Source organism: Tyto alba, unplaced genomic scaffold (assembly GCF_018691265.1).
Source record: "Tyto alba isolate M040663 unplaced genomic scaffold, T.alba_DEE_v4.0 Super-Scaffold_6, whole genome shotgun sequence".
In the NCBI taxonomy this organism is placed as follows: domain Eukaryota; kingdom Metazoa; phylum Chordata; class Aves; order Strigiformes; family Tytonidae; genus Tyto; species Tyto alba.
This window is the reverse complement of record NW_024881327.1, coordinates 55,517,121-55,535,859: the sequence shown is the minus strand read 5'-3', so window position 1 is coordinate 55,535,859 and position 18,739 is coordinate 55,517,121. Positions and strand designations below refer to the sequence as shown.

Genomic DNA, 18,739 nt, shown 5'->3' with positions numbered 1-18,739 from the left:
AAAGGAAAAGGAAATGGAGTCAAAGAATCCAGATCACCACCCAGGTTCCAGCATTGTCTCAGATCCAATAATCTTGGGTAGTGGGTGCACCGCAGGCAAAGTTTTCTGTTGCCTTTTAAAGTTAATTTTATCAGCTGATTTGCATACTTGACCGAGAGAGGCAGGTATTCCATGAGAGACGAGGGAAAGGTGGAGTGTGGGTTCTGTGCGTGTGTTGAGGGGCTGAGTCAGTGGTCGTGCTCCCCCCTACCACTTTTATTTTTTCCTCAGTTTTTGCCTCTTGGGCCGTTATCCATTTTCTCTCTCTTATTGATCTTTTAGCCCAACATACGGTTTTCCTCAGTCTGCATCTCCTCCCTTTCAGGCTTATCTAAGGAATTTGGCCACACAGCCTCAAGGGAGGGAGCTGCGCACCCTTCCATGCGCCCTGATGAATGTTTGAGGCATTCACCCCTTCAGTTACCTGCCCCCCCCCGGCTAGCACACACCCCCCCCCCCCAGCCCACCTGGCTGCCATCACCCAGCCGAGACTTGCCTTAAAATTAACTGGAAGTTCCTCGCAAACGGCCAATTCGTGGGGCTGCGCAGCATCCACGCCCCTAGCAGGGATGGCACCGGGTGGAGGTGGGTGGTGGTGGTGGGGGGGGGGTCCCCAGCTCCTGGGCTGCACACCAGCTTCCCCCCCGCCCCAACTCTCCCGCAGGTGAAGGAGCTGGAGGAGCAACTGGGGAGGCGGCCGGAGCCGGAGGAGCTGGAAGTGGCCCGAGCTGCCCTGGCCGCGGCGGAGGATGAGAACCAGCAGCTGAGGAAGAGGCTGGGGGAGGCCGAGGGGCGGCTGGCGGGGTTGGAGGAGGAAGGTGGGTGGCTTCCCCGCGCGGGGGGGCTGCCCACGGTGCCGCCTGGGGTGGGAGGCGGGGGGGGGGACCAGGCTCCCCAACACAGCCCCAACCGCACCCCCCTTTGCAGTGGGGTGGCTGCAGGAGAAGCTGGCCCAGGACCCGTCGCCCCCCGAGCCGGCTGCGCCCGCGCCGCCGCCGCCACCGCCGCTGCCACCGCCCGCCCCACCGTCCCCGTGGAGTAAGTGACACGGACGGGCAGCGCCCGCTCACCTCTGGAAAGCAGCTCCGGGGCTTCCAGCTCGTCTCTGCCGGAGCAAATAAGCCGGGTTGGGGCGGGGGGCAAAACCTTCTCCCTGCCCCACCCCATCGCTCTCGCCCGCCGTGCCAGGCTGTCCCCGAGCCGTGCCCCAGCATCGTCCCCGGCAGGAGGGGCAGGGTGCGGGGTGGGGGCCAGCCCCCCCCATGGGATTTTGGGGAAGATGAGGTGTGCCTGGCTCAGAGATGGTGGTGGGCACACTGGGCATTGCGCCTGGCTTTTTGGGGGGGTGCAGCTCGGCCAGGCTCTCACCTCCCCTCTCCCTTCCAGCCCGCTCTCGGCAATCAGGCAGAGGAAGGGGCTGGCAAAGCTGCAGCACAGTAAGTGTCGTGTCCCCCCCCCCCGGCTGCCCCGCTGCAACCCGGGGGGGTCCCAGTGCCGTGGTGGGGGGCTCCCCAGCAGTGCCGTGGCCACGGGAGGGCCCCTGGGCACTGGAGGATGGGGCTTCATCGGCTTTGCCAGCGCCACACTGGTCCAGGCATCTCCCATCCACCCCAAAATGTCCAAGGTCCTGTTGTGGGGTGCCGAGCGCCCTCCCAGCCCCCCCTGCTCCCCAAAGGGTCCTGGCACCCTGTACTGCCCGGCACGGGTGGAAGATCAGGGTCGTATCCTGGGTCACAGTTGGGTTTGGGCTCGTGGGAGGGACCCCGGGTACGGGGGAGCTGCGGGGAGGTGGCACCTCCCCACCTGCAGCAGGGACCGAGCCCTGTCACGAGCGCGTGGGGTCTCAGCACGGCGCTCCCCGCGCAGGCCAGCCAGGAGCCGACGACGTTAAAGCTCGGGCCGTGCAGGAGATGATGGAGCGGATAAAGAACGGGGTGGTCCTGCGGCCCGAAGGAGCGGGGGCCCCCGGAGCAGGTGGGCAGCGACCTGGGCTTGGCCGCTGCCAGACACCCCCATCCCGTGGAGGTGGTGGTGGTGGTGGTCCCCGGGGACCCCCGGAGTGGGTGTGGGGAGCGCAGGCAGGATGCGGCCGCATCTCCTCCCACCCCCTCCCGCAGGGTCCGGCGGCTAGTAAGCGGAGGAGCGCGGTGCTGGAGCTGCAGGGCATCCTGGTGAGCAGCGACGTCCCAGCTCGATGCGGGGGACACACACATATGCACCCACTCACACCCCCCACGCCCCCCACCCCACCCCGGGCCATCACGCTGGGACACACCGCCACCGTCCCCAGCTGCAGCCGTCCTGCGTGGGCTGCGTCGGGGGGGGGGGTGCTGGTGCCTGGAGGTGGCCGTGCGGGGTGGTCCTTAGGGTGCCGTGAGGAGGGCGAGCGGGCGGCGGAGCAGCGCGAAGGGCAGGGACGGGCAGCTGGAATTCATCTTGCAGCGCCGGCGCCGGGCGCTGGATGCCACCCTGGGCCCCCCCGGCCCCCCCCGCAGGACCGTGAGGATGCTGGGGCTGCGGGGAGGCCGGGTGCTGGTACGGAGCAGGTTGGGGGGTGAAGGGGGGGGCTTGTGCTGGGTCACCCTGCTATGAGAACACCCGCGGGGGCCGGCGCAGAGGTGACACCCACGCTTGTCCCCGCTGATGCTCCGCGGTCCCTTCCCGTCACCGGTCCCGGTGACAAGCTCCCGGGCGATGGCCCGCGTCCCCGCGGGCTCTTGGCGCTCGCTCCCACCCCGCTTCACATCTCCCCGTCTGTCTGTCTGTCTGTCTCTCCCCAGGGGACAAGGACGTCGACACGGCTCCGTCCAGCTGCTCACCAGGGAGCGGGGACGGGGTCCCGTTCCGACCCCGGGCGGTGGGTGGTCTCCCCAGGACCCGGCCCTTCACCCGCCCGGCCGGGGGCAGGGGGGGGCTGGGGTAGAGCCCCCCCCCCCCCTGCCCTTTACTTGGCGGAGACGGCTGCTGCAAGCTCTCACCCTCATCTTCCAGCAGCTCCCATCCTCTCGTGTTTTAATTAAAAAGAGGTGGCACCGGTGTGTGTCCCCCCCCCCAGCTGCAATGTCACCAGAGGGGCACGTCTTGCTGGGCGAGGGGGTGGCACAGTGGGACAGGGCTGGGGATGGCACTGGAGCTGCTGCAAACTGGTCCTGGCAAGAGACCCCCCCCCCACCCCACCCGGAGCGGGGCACCCACCCTCCTGCCACCCTAGGGTGCCCAGCAGCCGGGCAGGGCTGCGCGTAACGTGGCAAGGCAAAACCCCCAGACCCGTGAAGCTCTCGGGTTTGCCATTAACACACACACCCCCCCCCCCCAATTCCACAGGCAGCCCCCGCCGGGAGAGCCCCATCTCAGCAGGAGGGGGGTCCAGCCCCGGGGAGGGCTCGTGGGGCCACACTCTGCAGCCACAGCTGTGGGATGGGGCTCCCCCAAACTGCCAGCACGTCGCTTGGGGATCAGGCCCAGCGTTCCTGGGCTCCCAGTTGGCTCCATGCTCCCCCCCCCACGTACCCCGACACCCAGCTCAGGGGGTGAACGGTCCCCCCAGGCACGCAGCTCTGAGGCTGGGGTCCCCAGGGAGCCGGCAGACCCTTAGTCACTCCAAGGGCTGGTGCTCTTAAGCACTGGGGTCAGCAGGAGATGGGGTTTCCCCTCAAGCTGCTCCCCAAAATTTGCTGCTCCGGAGGAGGAGCTCTGGGGCCGCTCCCAAACCCCCCCCCCCAGTCCCGAGGAGCTTTCAAGCCCCAGCTGTTCCTTTTAAATCCAAAGAGCCACAAAAACTGAATTTAATTGTGGTTTCTGCAGCTCGGCTGCCTTGTTGCGGGCAGGAGCTGCCGGGCAGGGGCAGAGCAAGCGAGAGAGCATCCTCCTGCCTTGCACCAGGTGCTTAATTAGCCGGGGGCAACCCCCCCCCCCCCGTCTCCTCTCGGGGCTGGTTTTAGTGCAGATAAACCCGCATAGCTCGGGTTCAGAACTCGCAGCAGGGAGGACGGGCCGGGTCCGGGCTAAAACCCAGGAGAAAAGGGCTCCACCACCATCGCCCCAGCGTGGGGTTTTGGGGAGGGGGGGGAAAGCCACGTGCCGGAGAGGCTGGTGGGTCCTCAAGTGTCCCTTCCCCGGGCGGAGGGGCCACCCCTCCCTTTGGAGGATGCCGCGGGGACGCAGAGGGGGTCAGGGCAGGTTTGTGCTGCCGGTCACTTACGGGGAGGGGTGAGGCCCCTATAGAAGCAGGCACGTACATCTGGCACCCCCTACAGAAGGCTGAGCCAGGGCTGCTCAACCCTGGGGGACAGGCAGGATGCAGGCAGGACCATTTGGGGGTTTTTTTTTTGTTTGTTTTTTTCTTTCCCTAAATAGTTTATTCAATTGTGCAAAAGCGCAGGCGGGAGCAGCCGGGACTGCGGCTGCTCCCGGGGCTGCAGCTCCTTCCAGGAGTTAATTACCCTCCCCATCAAGAACAGACGCCTCAGTTGCAGTCTGGATTTACGCACCTTCCGCTTCCAGCCAACGACCTCACGATGCCTTTTTGCAACAATTAAAAGAGCTGTCTGGGGTCAGAGCGAACAGCCCCAAGGAACACGGACGCGCCAGGAACGCGGCGGCCTCAAAGGGCGAGCGGTCTCCTCCGCAGCCGAGGAGGGGACAGGTCCCCTCCCGGGCACCGGCGGCCCCCCCGCTCCCCAAGGACAGCCAGGACAGGCTGCTGTGCCAGCACTCCATCCCTCTGCTTTTTTTTTTGTTTTGTTTTGTTTTAAAACACATCTTCTTTCTCCTTCTCGAAGAGCGTAGGTAACTTGAACTAAAATATTTAAGGCAAGGAGCTTATCTTTCTAATCACCAAGCGTTTCTCACCCCGGCCTTTCCATTCTCCAGGCACCTGAGGGCTGCCGTGTGGAAAGCAGACAAGGACAGGCTGCTCGCGAGCCCTACGAGCTCCCCAGCCTGACGGATGAACGTCAGCCCGCGGAACAGATCCTCTTCCTGGAAAAGAAGGCGAGAGCCGCCGGGACCAGTTCGGAAAACCCTGGGAGGCTGCCCCCGCCCTTCCCCTTTCCCTGGCCGGAGCTGGATTTCTCCAAATCCAGCTTTTGGGGTGATTCCCAGCACAAGGGGACCCGGCACCCCCCGGCTCTGGCATTTCGATCCCCGCTGACGTCACCCCCTCCCCGGCTCGGCGCTGAGCAGGGGGGGAAATGCCGCGGCCCGAGCGCGGTTACTCATCGGCAGCCTGCCCTTTCCCACCGCCGCGCTGCCCGCTCCGTATCGAGTGAATTCCTCTCCTCTGATTACACCCTCCAAACGCCCGTGAAAATCAATGCCAGCTCCGCTCCCGCGGGACGGGAGAGCCGGGGCTGCACCCTCCCCGAGCCGGGGGGGGGAGCTCCGAGCCGGCAGAGACGCACCTGCTCACCTACGGGACTTTTAAATCCTTCATCAACGCGGTAACTCACGCTTCTTTGGAAGCCGGAGCTTCCCGCAAACCCTCTGCGGGCGGACTCCGGAGCGCCCTTGCCTCGTCCCCGTGAATAACGAGGGATTATATATCTTAATTCCCCAGATTTCCCGGCGTCCCCATGTCTCGGGGCAAGGAACGGGGTATTTTGACCCACGCCGGGCGCGTTTCCAGGAGCCAACCCTCCCTGCTTAGAGCAGGAGCCGAGCAGAGCCCTCGTGGCGTTACCTTCTCCCCACGCAGGGGGATTTTTCTGATGCCTGCCTTTTAAATATTTATAGGGTTTCACTCGCTATCATCTGGTTCCGCCACTTTTCTTTGAGCTGAACCAGATTCAGGTAAGCGTGTCACTAACATCTTAAAACACCCGGTGATCACAAGCAGTAGTCAGGAAAAACGGACTTGTCATCTGGGAAAAAAACACAAAGTAATCTACCCTCGCTTTCTGGCGAAGTGAACGGGAAAATGAGGATTAAAAAGGCTGGGCAGAAGGGACATTAAGGCGACTGATCTTCCCCGCTGCCATCCTACCCGCTGGCTCAGGACTCCCTGAAGCCCTCCACCCCGCCCGGCTCTCCCCGCCGCGGCAGTGACGGCTCTCACGGAGTTTTCCATCCCTCCCGTGTCACATCCACAGGGATAAAACGGAATTTAAACCCCGACCCGAGCCCGGCGAGCGGCCCTGCCCCACACATCACGCAGCCCCAGCCCGAGGGGGGGGGTTTCACCTCGCCCACCCTGGCCCATCTGGCTGCACCCGAGGCGAGCTGCGAACACACATCCAGGAGCTCCGCATCCCTCCTCCGCGGCTGGAAAGTTATTTTTTTTTTCTTTTCAGCCGCAGTTTTAACGCTGTCAGGGAAGGGGGAAAAGCAGGGGACGGCGCGCAGGCCCGGTGTCCCCCACCCCGGGGCCTTGAAGCAGAATTACAGCACGGCACCCGAGCTGGGGAGCCGCTTTTCCAGCAGCTTCCCGGCGCTCCGGGCCAGGCCGATGGGTTTTCTCCCACCCGTGCCCTCGCCCCTTCTCGTGTGCTTCGCTTCCAGTGCTTTTCCCTTCCTTTTTCTGACACCCCGATACCCAAGAGCTCCGCGCTGAAACACGCACCCCCTGCTGACCCCCCCCGGGGAGCGGCGCTTCCCAAAGCCTCTGCGCTGCGCCTCCTGCAGCCCTCTAGTCCCCTCCGTCACTCTCTCATCCTCCGCTATTTCTCTAAAAACATCAAAAATAATCCGGGGGCTGTTCCCTCACGCGACACCCCCCCCCCCCCCAACTCAACACGGGAGCCCAACGCTGCACCCAGCCTCTCCCATACGGCGAACTTCATCTACAGCCTTTATTAGAGGAGCAGCTCTCCAGCAGAAACCACACTTCTGTTAAATCAGCATCAACACACGCCAGCGTTAGCGGGGAGGGGGGGGCCCTGAACAAACCCGGGGGGCAGGGAGGGCGTGGTGGGACCGCGGGCCTCACCTTCGCCTTCAGCCAGAACTGGCTGGGAGGGGAAAAAAAAAATGTGCCACTTTCCTCAGAAACGCCTCAAAAAGCCTTCCTGAATCGTGAAACCACGCTGCCGGGGCAATCCTGCGCTACAGCCGCGCGCGGCCCCGGCTCCGGGCGGGCACGGGGAGATCTAGTTCTGGCACAGGCTGAACGAAGCAGGAAAGAGGAAAAAGGTGGGTTTTTTACGATTACAAGAACCAAGAACAAAGGGTTCTCCTCCTCAGTGTGATAATTTTTTTTTTTTTTTTATCCCCCTCTAGGAAAGGAGGGAGGCCCGGCGAGTTCAGCAGCGCTGGGGAGGGCGAGCAGACGACACCCACGGGAAGCCGAGAATCGCCCTCCGTGAAACGGCTTCGCGGGGCCGCACCGGGCAAAACCAGAGGAAAATGGGTATTCCCAACATTAAAATCAAACAAAAAGCTACGCTGAGTCCTTCCAGACTCGGGGGGACGCCAGCATCCTCCAGCGCTGGCAGGCTCCCAGCGGAATATGCAGGAGTTCAACAGTTTGGTGACTTGGTTTGGTTTTTTTTTTTTTTTTTTTTTTTTAATTAATGGCTCTGTGTAAACCTCAGTTAAACGTCGAGCACGTTCCGCTGCCGCGCCAAGGGAACCGTTTCCCCCACGGCCAAACTACACCACGTGCAAAACTCCCGGCTTTTAAACCCCAGCAGGTGACACCAGCTCCCAGGTCCCTCACCTGGAGCCAAACATCCTTCCTGCACACAGCCCCCGGGGCGGGGGATCATCGGAGCTGGAATAAAAAGGCGCGAGCCCCTGTCCAGCGCTGCTGGCACCTCCGGCCATCGCCCAGTTTATCCCATCCCAGAAAAATCCCGTCGAGAGACAACGGGGGAGGGCTGGAGAGAGGCCTGGGGGGCGGCGCTGCCTCGCAGCCCGCGGCACAGTCTGGGTCTGCCCTGCTCCCTCACCGCAGCCGGGGCTCAGTAAATCTTCTGTCGGCTGGGCAGGATGGCCTCCTTGATGAAAGAGAAGATGAGGAGGATACCGGAGCGCTTGCCCCTCTTCCCTTTGGTGAAGTAGTTGGAGACCACGTCGTCTGCGGAGAGGAGGGAAGGGCGATCAAACGCAAACCCGCTGACCCGGTGAGCCCTGGTGCGGGGCATCCGATCTCAGGGTGAGGCTTGAGCCGCTTTTAAAGCGCAGAAGCCACTGACAGGGAGCCCAAATCCTGAGCTGCCTTTCCTTCAGCCGTGGGGAGAGGCTGAGGAACGCCACGGGAGAGATGCAGGAAGAGCCCTCCACTCTGCTCGCCCCCCCCCCCCTTTTCCTGCCTCGTTTTTTTTGGGAGGGTTTACCCCTTCTGCGCAGAGGGAACGGGGGTGCTGAGCACAGCCCCTGTCAGACACCAGCCCAGGCCTCACCTCCAGGCTGCACCGTGGAAGGCAGGACGTTTTCTCCAGCCGACAGGGAGACGAAAAATGCAAAAGGGATTAACCACAGGCAAAAGGTGAAGTAGGCGAGAACCTGCGGGCAGAGCAAAGGCGGTGAGAGCAGAGCTGCAACGCGCTCAGAGGCCTTCAACACGCTGACTGCTGTCCGGGCTGACGCCCGCCAGCCCTGCCCCAGCCCCAGCCGCACCTCCCTACAATACACCCCAAGTTTCTACCTGAACCCCTCGAGGGAAAGGGCACCGAAGGGGGAGAACGGCAACGCAACTTTTCCCAAGTCTCTTAGGTGCTGAGACAGCGTCGTCCTGCGAAGCTAAGGGGATAAAATTCACCCAGCACCTTCCACAGAAGGACAGGGCACACAGGAAAAGCCCTCGCTCCTGTCCGGAAAACCCTGCCTGCTCCCAAACCCCAGAATTTTAAAGACTGCAATTAAAAAAAAAAAAAAAAAAACAGGAAATTGGCTGTGCCCTTATGACTAATTAAATCCTCTTCACACCCGAGACCCAGACCTCTCCTCCCGCCCCGGGGTGGGACGCAGGAGTCAGCGCTCTGGGGAGAGGGGAAGAGGTGTCGAGCTGCCACACCAGCCTCCTCCTGCACACAAACACTGGAGGAGCGTTAAACTTCATCAAAAGGTGGCTGGGTGGTGTTTTGTTTTGTTTTTTTTTTTTTTTATTTTGGTGGAGGTTTTTTTCCATTTCTTTTTAAAATTTGCACTAAGTGGCAGCTACTGTCGGGCCCAAAACGAGCCCCTTGGTGGATCTGGGCCTTCGTCCGGGCAGGTGTGAGGATGGTGACACAGAGGGATTAGCACATCAGAGGCATAAAAATAACGAGGAGCAATTATTCCGAAAGGGAAGTGAATTGTGGTTAGCTCGTACAAAAACATTTTAAAAAAATATTGTCTACTTTTCCTAGTTCTCAGCATTTCAGAGAAAAAAACAAAACTATCTGTGCTTAAGATTCAGTATTTTTTCTGCCCTTCAGCTGGCTGAGAAAGCCCCAAGCCCACAGTCAAGAAAAGACACTGCAGCTTCCCTGGGACTTCTGAGGGAACAAGCACGGGAACCCCTAGGGAAGGTCTGTGAAAAATATTCTTGGTGTGTCTTACTGCTGACCGAAAAAATGACATTTTCCTCTTCCCTCCTCCCACCAGCAGCTCCACGCCGGCTGGAAAAACACAGATTGACTCTTTCCCAAAGGTCTCTCACCTCAGAGAACAGGTAATACTCCTCAGCGAAGTACTGGAACGCTAAGTAGTGATTGAATATAACCAGCACTGCCAAAGAAAAACACAGCACAGTCAGTCTCCAGCCTGGAAGAAACCGAAGAGGACAAACCACCTCCACTGCCCTGCGAGGAACAGCTCCTCCCCGCCGCTAAAATATTTTCACGCATCTAGTGAGAAAGGGGTGTTGAGCAGCCAGAGCATCCCCATCCCAGCCCCAGTTTGTGCCTCTCCGCAGCCCTGGCCGAGTCCCGTGTCCCCGAGGGCACCCTGGAGAGCCCAGCCTGACACCTGCTAATGCTGTGCAGCGCTGAGAGAAGCAGTGAAAAAAAAAAAAAAAACCCCAAGTCCCCGAGAGCTGCTGTGGAGAGCAGCTCTTCTGCCATCTGTAAACCAAGTCAAGCTGAAATGTGGCCAGGACAGCAGGATTAACGCTGTCCTCGGCAACGAAAAACACTGTTTCGCTCTTAAGAGGCGGGAAGCGGAGCTTCTTTCGCTTTTTAGTTAAGATGCCAAGACAGCAGCCCCAGCCCAGGAGAGCCCCAGGAAGAGACAGCCCCGACACAAAACGCGGCTTTATCGTCCTCTCCGGCCTGAGGACGTCACTGAAGATCCAGAAGAGCCCGGCTCTGCCAGGAAACGCAGCTCCTGACCCACACACCACGGGAGAGCTACGCTCCTTTTCAAGTAGCGGCTAAAATCCTGCCCACGTGGATGCTCCGAGAAGCAAAGGTGTTTTAGTCGTAGGCAGGCTAAAGGGCTCCACGCTGGAAGAAATTTGTTACTTAAGGTGTCACTGCAAATCACTCGGAGCAGGGATGTGAAGTCAGATCTGTGCACAGGACACTAAAATATGTAGGAGACTCGGCAACTCACAGTGGGAGGAAACCAAAAACCAGTTTAATTGGCAGAGCAACTGGTCCCCCAGCCCAGCCCCGGCAGCAGAGCTCCTCCCGGGTTCAGCCCGCGACGTGGCTTGGGCTGCTCGTGGCAGACAGACGAGTGAGCTGGCTGCTGTGGCCAAAACAGAGGTGCTGCTAATTCAAGCCCCCTAATTAGCTGCGCCCACCAGCCAGGAGGCAAATGGGAAAAATTAAAAAAAAAATAAAATAAAATATCCTGATTTAATCTCAGCAACGCACTTTTCTAACAGGGCTTTCTGCCGCAAAGCTGACAAATTTCCATGTTAACTGTGGACTTTTGTCTCAAAGCTTTTCTTTCTCTACACACCAGCTCCCCCGACGATGACGCACACGCACCGTCCCGCGCAGCCCTGCCTGACATCAGGCTGTAATTACCTCACACTGCGTTTTTAAAGTTTGCTTCAAAACCCTTTGGTTCTTTACCAAAATCCAGTGAATGCCCAGAACAGGACGCTGAGTTTCAGGCCAGCCAGGATCTCGTTTCCCCAGCGCTGCCACGCGAGTTTGGAGCAGAACCGGCTGGAGGGTGAAGCAGAGGGTGCCCGGGAAATCTCGGCATCCCCGGCTCTGCACCGGGGTACGGAACCGAAGGCGCTTGCCACGCCGCCGGGCCCAGCCACAATTATCACAGCCACATCATAAAACGCAATTAAAAAGCCCCGCACGAAAGCTCAAAGTCCTTTTAAAAGAAGCCACGGGGGCGGCCAACAGCAAACCCCAAACCTTTGCTGCCACCCAGAGCCCGGCTGGTGAGGGAGGGGACGCGCCCCCCCCCCCCAGCCCCAGCGCCCACTCACCGCAGGACAGGATGAAATTGGAGGACGTCAGGACGATGAAGGGGAAGGTCTGCAGCAACCCGAAGTAAACCAGGTTGGTGAAGAGCCCCACGCCCACCATGAAACCGGGAAAGTGTTCAAAGAGGTAGAGGCCGACCAGCACGGCCGAGGAGAACTGGAAGAGAGAAGCGGGGAGGCGGGGGTTGCCCGGGGCAAACACGGGGGTGCGGGAACCCGGCCGCCATCACGGGGATTTCGAGGCTCTGCCAGCACCTCATCTCCCCCACGCACCTCCCGCTCGGCGCCGGCTCCCCCAAACGGGAATCCCACCTTGCTGCCTCTCAAGTTTCCCCAGCCGAGGGGGAGGGACGCAGGTGTCGCCCAGGAGGGGTTATCACCCCCCCCGCCAGCCCCCCGTTAAGCGAGGGGCTGATTGAAGCAGCCTCTGCCAACCTCCTTCCTCAGGAGCCGGAGCCGTCTCGGGGCAGCAGGAGCCTCCCAAGTGCCGGTTCCCTCCATCCCGTGCCACGGCTGCTGCCCCGGGAGGGGGGGGGGGGCGTGATTTTTGGTGGGGAGCGACAGGGAAACTTACCCAGATCATGTATTTGATGATCCTCCGCGTGACAACCGTGTACTCCTCGATCAGCTCCGCCAGGTAGTACAGCCCGGCGGCTGCGGGAGGAACGGCCGGCTCAGCCCCAGCGCCCCGGAGGGACAGAAGGGCAGGGGGTGACACACACACCCCACCCACCCCACACCCCCCCCCCCGCAACTCGCAGGGGTACCCAGGGAACCCCCAAACTCCGGGGCTTCCACAGGACTTCGGGGGCCTTGGGGACACCCATGGGAAACTCCCAAACTCTGGGAGTTCCACAGGACCTCAGGGGCACCCGTGGGACTCCCCCAAACTCTGGGGCTTCCACAAAACTTCGGGGGGCTTGGGGACACCCGAGGGACCCCCCTCCCCCAAAACTCTAGAGCTTCCACAGAGCCTTGGGGACACCCACGAGACCCCCCCAAACTCCGGGGCTTCCACAGGACTTCGGGGGCCTTGGGGACACCCATGGGAAACTCCCAAACTCTGGGAGTTCCACAGGACCTCAGGGGCACCCGTGGGACTCCCCCAAACTCTGGGGCTTCCACAAAACTTCGGGGGGGCTTGGGGACACCCGAGGGACCCCCCTCCCCCAAAACTCTAGAGCTTCCACAGAGCCTTGGGGACACCCACGGGACCCCCCCAAACTCCGGGGCTTCCACAGGACTTCGGGGGCCTTGGGGACACCCATGGGAAGCTCCCAAACTCTGGGAGTTCCACAGGACCTCAGGGGCACCCGTGGGACTCCCCCAAACTCTGGGGCTTCCACAAAACTTCGGGGGGCTTGGGGACACCCGAGGGACCCCCCTCCCCCAAAACTCTGGAGCTTCCACAGGGCCTTGGGGACACCCACGAGACCCCCCCAAACTCCGGGGCTTCCACAGGACTTCGGGGGCCTTGGGGACACCCATGGGAAGCTCCCAAACTCTGGGAGTTCCACAGGACCTCAGGGGCACCCACGGGACTCCCCCAAACTCTGGGGCTTCCACAAAACTTCGGGGGGCTTGGGGACACCCGAGGGACCCCCCTCCCCCAAAACTCTAAAGCTTCCACAGAGCCTTGGGGACACCCACGAGACCCCCCCAAACTCCGGGGCTTCCACAGGACTTCGGGGGCCTTGGGGACACCCATGGGAAGCTCCCAAACTCTGGGAGTTCCACAGGACCTCAGGGGCACCCACGGGACTCCCCCAAACTCTGGGGCTTCCACAAAACTTCGGGGGGCTTGGGGACACCCGAGGGACCCCCCTCCCCCAAAACTCTAAAGCTTCCACAGGGCCTTGGGGACACCCACGAGACCCCCCCAAACTCCGGGGCTTCCACAGGACTTCGGGGGCCTTGGGGACACCCATGGGAAGCTCCCAAACTCTGGGAGTTCCACAGGACCTCAGGGGCACCCGTGGGACTCCCCCAAACTCTGGGGCTTCCACAAAACTTCGGGGGGCTTGGGGACACCCGAGGGACCCCCCTCCCCCAAAACTCTAGAGCTTCCACAGAGCCTTGGGGACACCCACGAGACCCCCCCAAACTCCGGGGCTTCCACAGGACTTCGGGGGCCTTGGGGACACCCATGGGAAGCTCCCAAACTCTGGGAGTTCCACAGGACCTCAGGGGCACCCGTGGGACTCCCCCAAACTCTGGGGCTTCCACAAAACTTCGGGGGGCTTGGGGACACCCGAGGGACCCCCCTCCCCCAAAACTCTGGAGCTTCCACAGGGCCTTGGGGACACCCACGAGACCCCCCCAAACTCCGGGGCTTCCACAGGACTTCGGGGGCCTTGGGGACACCCATGGGAAGCTCCCAAACTCTGGGAGTTCCACAGGACCTCAGGGGCACCCACGGGACTCCCCCAAACTCTGGGGCTTCCACAAAACTTCGGGGGGCTTGGGGACACCCGAGGGACCCCCCTCCCCCAAAACTCTAAAGCTTCCACAGAGCCTTGGGGACACCCACGAGACCCCCCCAAACTCCGGGGCTTCCACAGGACTTCGGGGGCCTTGGGGACACCCATGGGAAGCTCCCAAACTCTGGGAGTTCCACAGGACCTCAGGGGCACCCGTGGGACTCCCCCAAACTCTGGGGCTTCCACAAAACTTCGGGGGGCTTGGGGACACCCGAGGGACCCCCCTCCCTCAAAACTCTGGAGCTTCCACAGGGCCTTGGGGACACCCACGGGACCCCCCCAAACTTCGGGGCTTCCACAGGACTTCGGGGGCCTTGGGGACACGCGTGGGACCCTCCCAAACTCTGGGGCTTCCACAAGACCTCTCGGGAACACACAGAGGCCTCGGGGGCCCCTATGGGACCCCCCCCAAACTCTGGGGATTCCATGGGACCTTGGGGAGCACCCATGGGACACCCTCAGACTCTGAGGCTTCCACAGGACTTCGGGGGCACCCAGAGGCCTCAGGAGCACCCATGGGACCCCCCCCCCCCCCCCAAACTCTGAAGCTTCCACAGGACTTCGGGGGCCTTGGGGACACGCGTGGGACCCTCCCAAACTCTGAGGCTTCCACAAGAACTCTGGGGCTTCCACAAGACCTCAGGGGCACCCAGAGGCCGCAAGGGTGTCCATGGGACCCCCCCCCCTAAACTCTGGAGCACCCCGGGACCGCCGGGAGCTGCTGGAACCGGGTGCCAAGAGCAGCCCAGGCTACCCCCCTCCCTGGAGCCACCCCCGTAGCGAGAAACACACGACTTATCGCGACAACCCCCCCGTGAGAAACCTGCGGCTGGGCCCAGACCCGCCCCCCCCCCCCCCCCCACAACCGCCGCCCCCCCGAGAGTCCCGGCAAACCCCCGTCGGCGGGCTCACCGATCGCCAGGGTGACGAAGGCCACCTGGATGAGCAGGGAGAGCCAGCTCAAGGCGTAGATGAACCACATGGCGGGGCCGGGAGGGGCCGGGCCGGGCCCCGCCGCCGCCGGGGCCTGCTCCCGCTGCGGCGGCCGCGCTGACCACGCGGCGCCGGAACAAGAGAGACGAGGCCGCCGCCCGGCCCGCCCGCCGCCGCCCGGCGCTACGGCGACCCCTGCAGGAGCGGAGGGCTCGCCAGCCGCTTGCCGCGGAGCCCCGGAAGGGGGGGGGGAAGGGAGGGGGGGGGGGGGGTGAACACCCCGAAATGTACAGGGGCACCCCAAAACTGTACAGGGACCCCGAACCGCCGGGGGGGGTGGGGGACACACATCGAAACTCACAGGGACACTGCGAAACCGTATGGGACACCCCCCCCCAAAACTGTACAGGACTCCGAATCATACAGGGACACCCCCAAACCACACAGGGACCCCCAAACCGTGCAGGGACCCCGAATTATACAGTATGGGACCCCCTCAAAACTGTACAGGACTCTGAATCAAACAGGGACACCCCCAAATTACACAGGGACTCCCAAACTGTACAAGGACCCCGAAGTATACAAGGACACCCCCACCCCCCCCAAACCGTACAGACACTCTGAACCCTACAGGGACACACCCCCCCCCTCAAAACTATACAGGGACCCCCAAACCGTACAAGGACCCCGAAGTAGACAGGGACCCCCCCAAAAAAAACTGTACAGGGATCCCTAACTGTACAGGGACCCCCCCAAACCATACAGGGACCCGCCAAACCCCAGAGGGACCCCCAAAGCGTACAGGGACCCCGAAGTAGACAGGGACCCCCCCAAACCGTACAGGGACTCTGAACTGTACAGAGATACCCCACCCCCAAACTATACAGGGACCCCCCAAAGCGTACAGGGACCCCGAAGTATACAGGGACACCCCCAAACCGAACAGGGACACTCCAACTGTACAGGGACCCCCAAAACCATATAGGGACCCCGAACCACACAGGGACGCCCCAAAACCGTACAGGGTCACCTAACTGCACAGGGACCCCCCAAACTCTACAGGGATGCCCCAAAAGCGCAGGGGGACCCCAAACTGCACACACACACACACACCCCAATTATATGGGGACCTCGTACTGTATGGGGACACCCCAAAACCGTCCGGGGACCCCCAAACCACACACAGACACACACCCCCAAACCGTACAGGAACCCCAAACTTTATGGGCACCCCCTAAACTGTACAAGGAACCCCCCAAACCTATATGGGGGACACCCTGAAACCACATAGAGCCCCCCCCCCCGCACCCACAGAGGGACCTCCTGCGGCGGTACAGGGGTGCCCCCACTCATTGGGGGGTTCCTCTGCACCCCTACAGGGACCCCCTCACACCCATGTAGGGACCCCAGCACCCATATCGGGGCCCTGCAGCTTTGGGGTGCTCTTAGCACCTTCCTGCACCCCCCCCCGCACCCTTTTGCACCCCTCCCGTCCCCCTGCACCCCCCCGCACCCCTTTGGCCCCCTTGCACCCCTCTTGCACCCCCCTTGCACCCCTCTGGCCCCCTTGCACCCCTCTTGCACCCCTCATGTCCCCCTGCACCTCCCTTCTGCGTCCCTTCTGCACCCCCCCCGCACCCCCTTGCATCCCTGCACCCCCCCGAACCCCTCCTGTCCCGCCTGCCCCTCCTTGCACCCCTCCTGCCCCCCTTCACCCCCCTGCACCCCCCTGCACCCCTTTGCACCCCCCTGAATCCCCTTACACCCCCCTGACCCCCCCTGAGCCCCCCTGGACCCCCCTTGCACCCCTCCTGCCCCCCTGCCCCCCCCCTGCATCCCTTCTGCACCCCCCCGCACCCCCTTGCATCCCTGCCCCCCCTGCGCCCCCCCTGCGCCCCCTCTGATCCTCTCCTGTCCCCCCCTTGCACCCCCCTGCACCCCCTTGCACCCCTCCCGCCCCCCTTTTCACCCCCCCATCCCTCTCCATCTCCCCTGCACCCTCCAACTCCCCTCCCGCCCCCCCCCCCGGATGCCCCCCCCCCCCAGGCAAAGGGGGGGGCGGTGTTGCCAGCAGCACCCCGTTATCGCGGGGGGGGGGCGGGTGGGTGAGTGCGGGGGGGGGGGCGCACACAGCGGGTATGTGCGGGGGTGGGGGGTGGGGGTGTGCGCATGGGGTTTATGTGCCGGGGCGGGGGGGGGGAGCATGGGGGGTACATGGATGAGGGGGTGTGATATGTGCGCGGGGGGGGGGCTGCGTGGGGTGCACACGCGCGTGGGATGCGTGTACGTGGGCTGTATGTGTACGGGGGGTGGGGGATATGGGGGTGTACCTGTGGGGGGGGTGCGTGGGAGGGTGGGGGGGTGCAGGGGTGCACATGCTTAAAGCACCACGGCACGGCGGGGGGGGGGGTCCCGGCGCTCACCCCGGGGGGCTCCGTGACCGAGCGCTGACCCCCACGCGGAGGGGCTCCAGCCCCCCCCCAGCCCCGGGGCCGCCCCAGGCAGCCAGGAGCTGCGGGGGGGGGGGGGGGGTTGCGGAGGGGGGTGCGGGTGGGTGTGGGTGCGGGTGGGTGGGTGCTGCCGTGTCCCCTTCTGCTCCTCTTCTCCCAGCGCCCCCCCCCAACATCCCTGTGCCCCCCCCCAAAATCCCTGTGCCCCCCGCAGCATCCTTGTGCCCCCCATCCCTGTGCTTCCCCCAAAATCCCTGTGTCCCCCCATCCCTGTGCCCCCCCAGCATCCCTATGCCCCCCATCCCTGTGCCCCCCCAGCATCCCTGTGCCCCTCCATCCTTGTGCCCCCCCTTCCCTGTGCCCCCCCAGCATCCCTGTGCCCCCCCATCCCTGTGCCCCCCATCTTTGTGCCCCCCCAGCATCCCTGTGCCCCCCATCCCTGTGCTCCCCCCAAAATCCCTGTGCCCCCCCTAGAATCCCTGTGGCCCCCCCTCAAAATCCCGGTGCCCCCCCCAGCATCCTTGTGCCCCCCCCCGCACTCCTGTGATCCCCCCAACATCCCTGTGATTCCCTCATCCCTGTCCCCACATCTCTGTGCCCCCCCCCCCAAATCCCTGTGCCCCCCCCAGCATCCCGTACGGGAGACTGGGCTGGGGCGGGGTGTGACTGCAAACCCAGGGAGCCCCCCCAAAACCAGCCCAACCGCTGTTCCAAATTTCCGAATTTTGCTTTCCACGGCGAAATTATGGTGGTGGGGGTTTGGTTTTTTTTTGTTTGTTTGTTTGGGGTTTTTTTAGTTTTTTTTTTTTTTTTGTTGTTGTTGTTCTTTTTTTTTGGCTTGTTTTGTTGGGTTGGCTTTTTTGTTGTCGTTATTTTTGTCGCTGTTTTTTCTCAGGCTGGTACCCAGTGGCCGGGCGTTGCTGGAACGGGCAGGATTTCGCACCACTTCTGGAAACATCCGACAAAAAACGGTCCCGGAAAGCTGCTGGGAAGCTCTTTGGAGAGACGGCCCCCCCCCCTTTGGGGGGGATGGCCCCCCCCCCCGGCTTTGGGGGGGGGGTCGTGCGGGGGTGCGGGTCGGCAGAGCTGGAGGTGCTTGGCGTCCCTGGGCTGCTGCCCTCTCCCCGTGACACCCCCCCCCCACCCGAGATTTCCTGTTTTCCCCCTGGATCCCCCTTTTCCCCCCCTTTGGGGAGCTGCCCTTGCGGCGGGGGCTGACCCTGGCAGCAGCAGTGAGCGCTGGGGGGGGGTCGGGGGGGGTCGTTTTGCCTTTTGCACTCCGGTGTTGCAGCCACCGTGAGCGTCAGTGCTCCTCACCACTGGGCGCCAGGCACCCCAAATACCCCGGGCACCCCCAATACCCCGGGCACCCCCAATACCCTGGGCACCCCAATCACCCTGAGCACTCTGGGGACCCTAAATACCCCGGGGACCCCCAGCACCATGGGCACCCTGGGCACCCTGAGGATCCCAAATACCCTGGGCACCCCAAGAAACCCCGGCACCCTAAGCACTCTGGGCAC

The 18,739-nt window shown here is 62.8% G+C and overlaps 1 protein-coding gene and 1 long non-coding RNA gene across 2 annotated transcripts; one reads left to right on the top strand and one right to left on the bottom strand.

The window, feature by feature from the left end:
* Positions 1-1,987: 1,987 nt before the first annotated feature.
* On the top strand, positions 1,988-3,075 carry LOC122154912. Its single transcript, XR_006167029.1, has 4 exons — positions 1,988-2,013; positions 2,157-2,210; positions 2,407-2,574; positions 2,820-3,075. It is a non-coding gene; the product is annotated as an uncharacterized LOC122154912 (long non-coding RNA).
* Positions 3,076-7,518: 4,443 nt separating this feature from the next.
* Positions 7,519-14,863, bottom strand: TEX261 (testis expressed 261). The gene is made up of 6 exons (XM_042808419.1): positions 14,746-14,863; positions 11,928-12,007; positions 11,357-11,510; positions 9,620-9,687; positions 8,379-8,481; positions 7,519-8,053 (listed from the first exon to the last, which is right to left on the bottom strand). Exons 1-6 carry the CDS (start codon positions 14,813-14,815, stop codon positions 7,938-7,940), a joined length of 591 nt encoding a protein of 196 aa, XP_042664353.1. The 5' UTR covers positions 14,816-14,863; the 3' UTR covers positions 7,519-7,937.
* Between the last annotated feature and the right edge of the window lie 3,876 nt (positions 14,864-18,739).

Coding starts and splice junctions, on each gene's coding strand:
- TEX261 (XM_042808419.1), bottom strand. CDS start 14,815: ATGTGGTTCATCTACGCCTTGAGCTGGCTCTCCCTGCTCATCCAGGTG. Junction 9,688..11,356: donor CAATTTCATCCTGTCCTGCG/GTGAGTGGGCGC, acceptor TTTCTTTGGCAG/TGCTGGTTATATTCAATCAC. Junction 8,482..9,619: donor AGTATTACCTGTTCTCTGAG/GTGAGAGACCTT, acceptor CTCTGCCCGCAG/GTTCTCGCCTACTTCACCTT.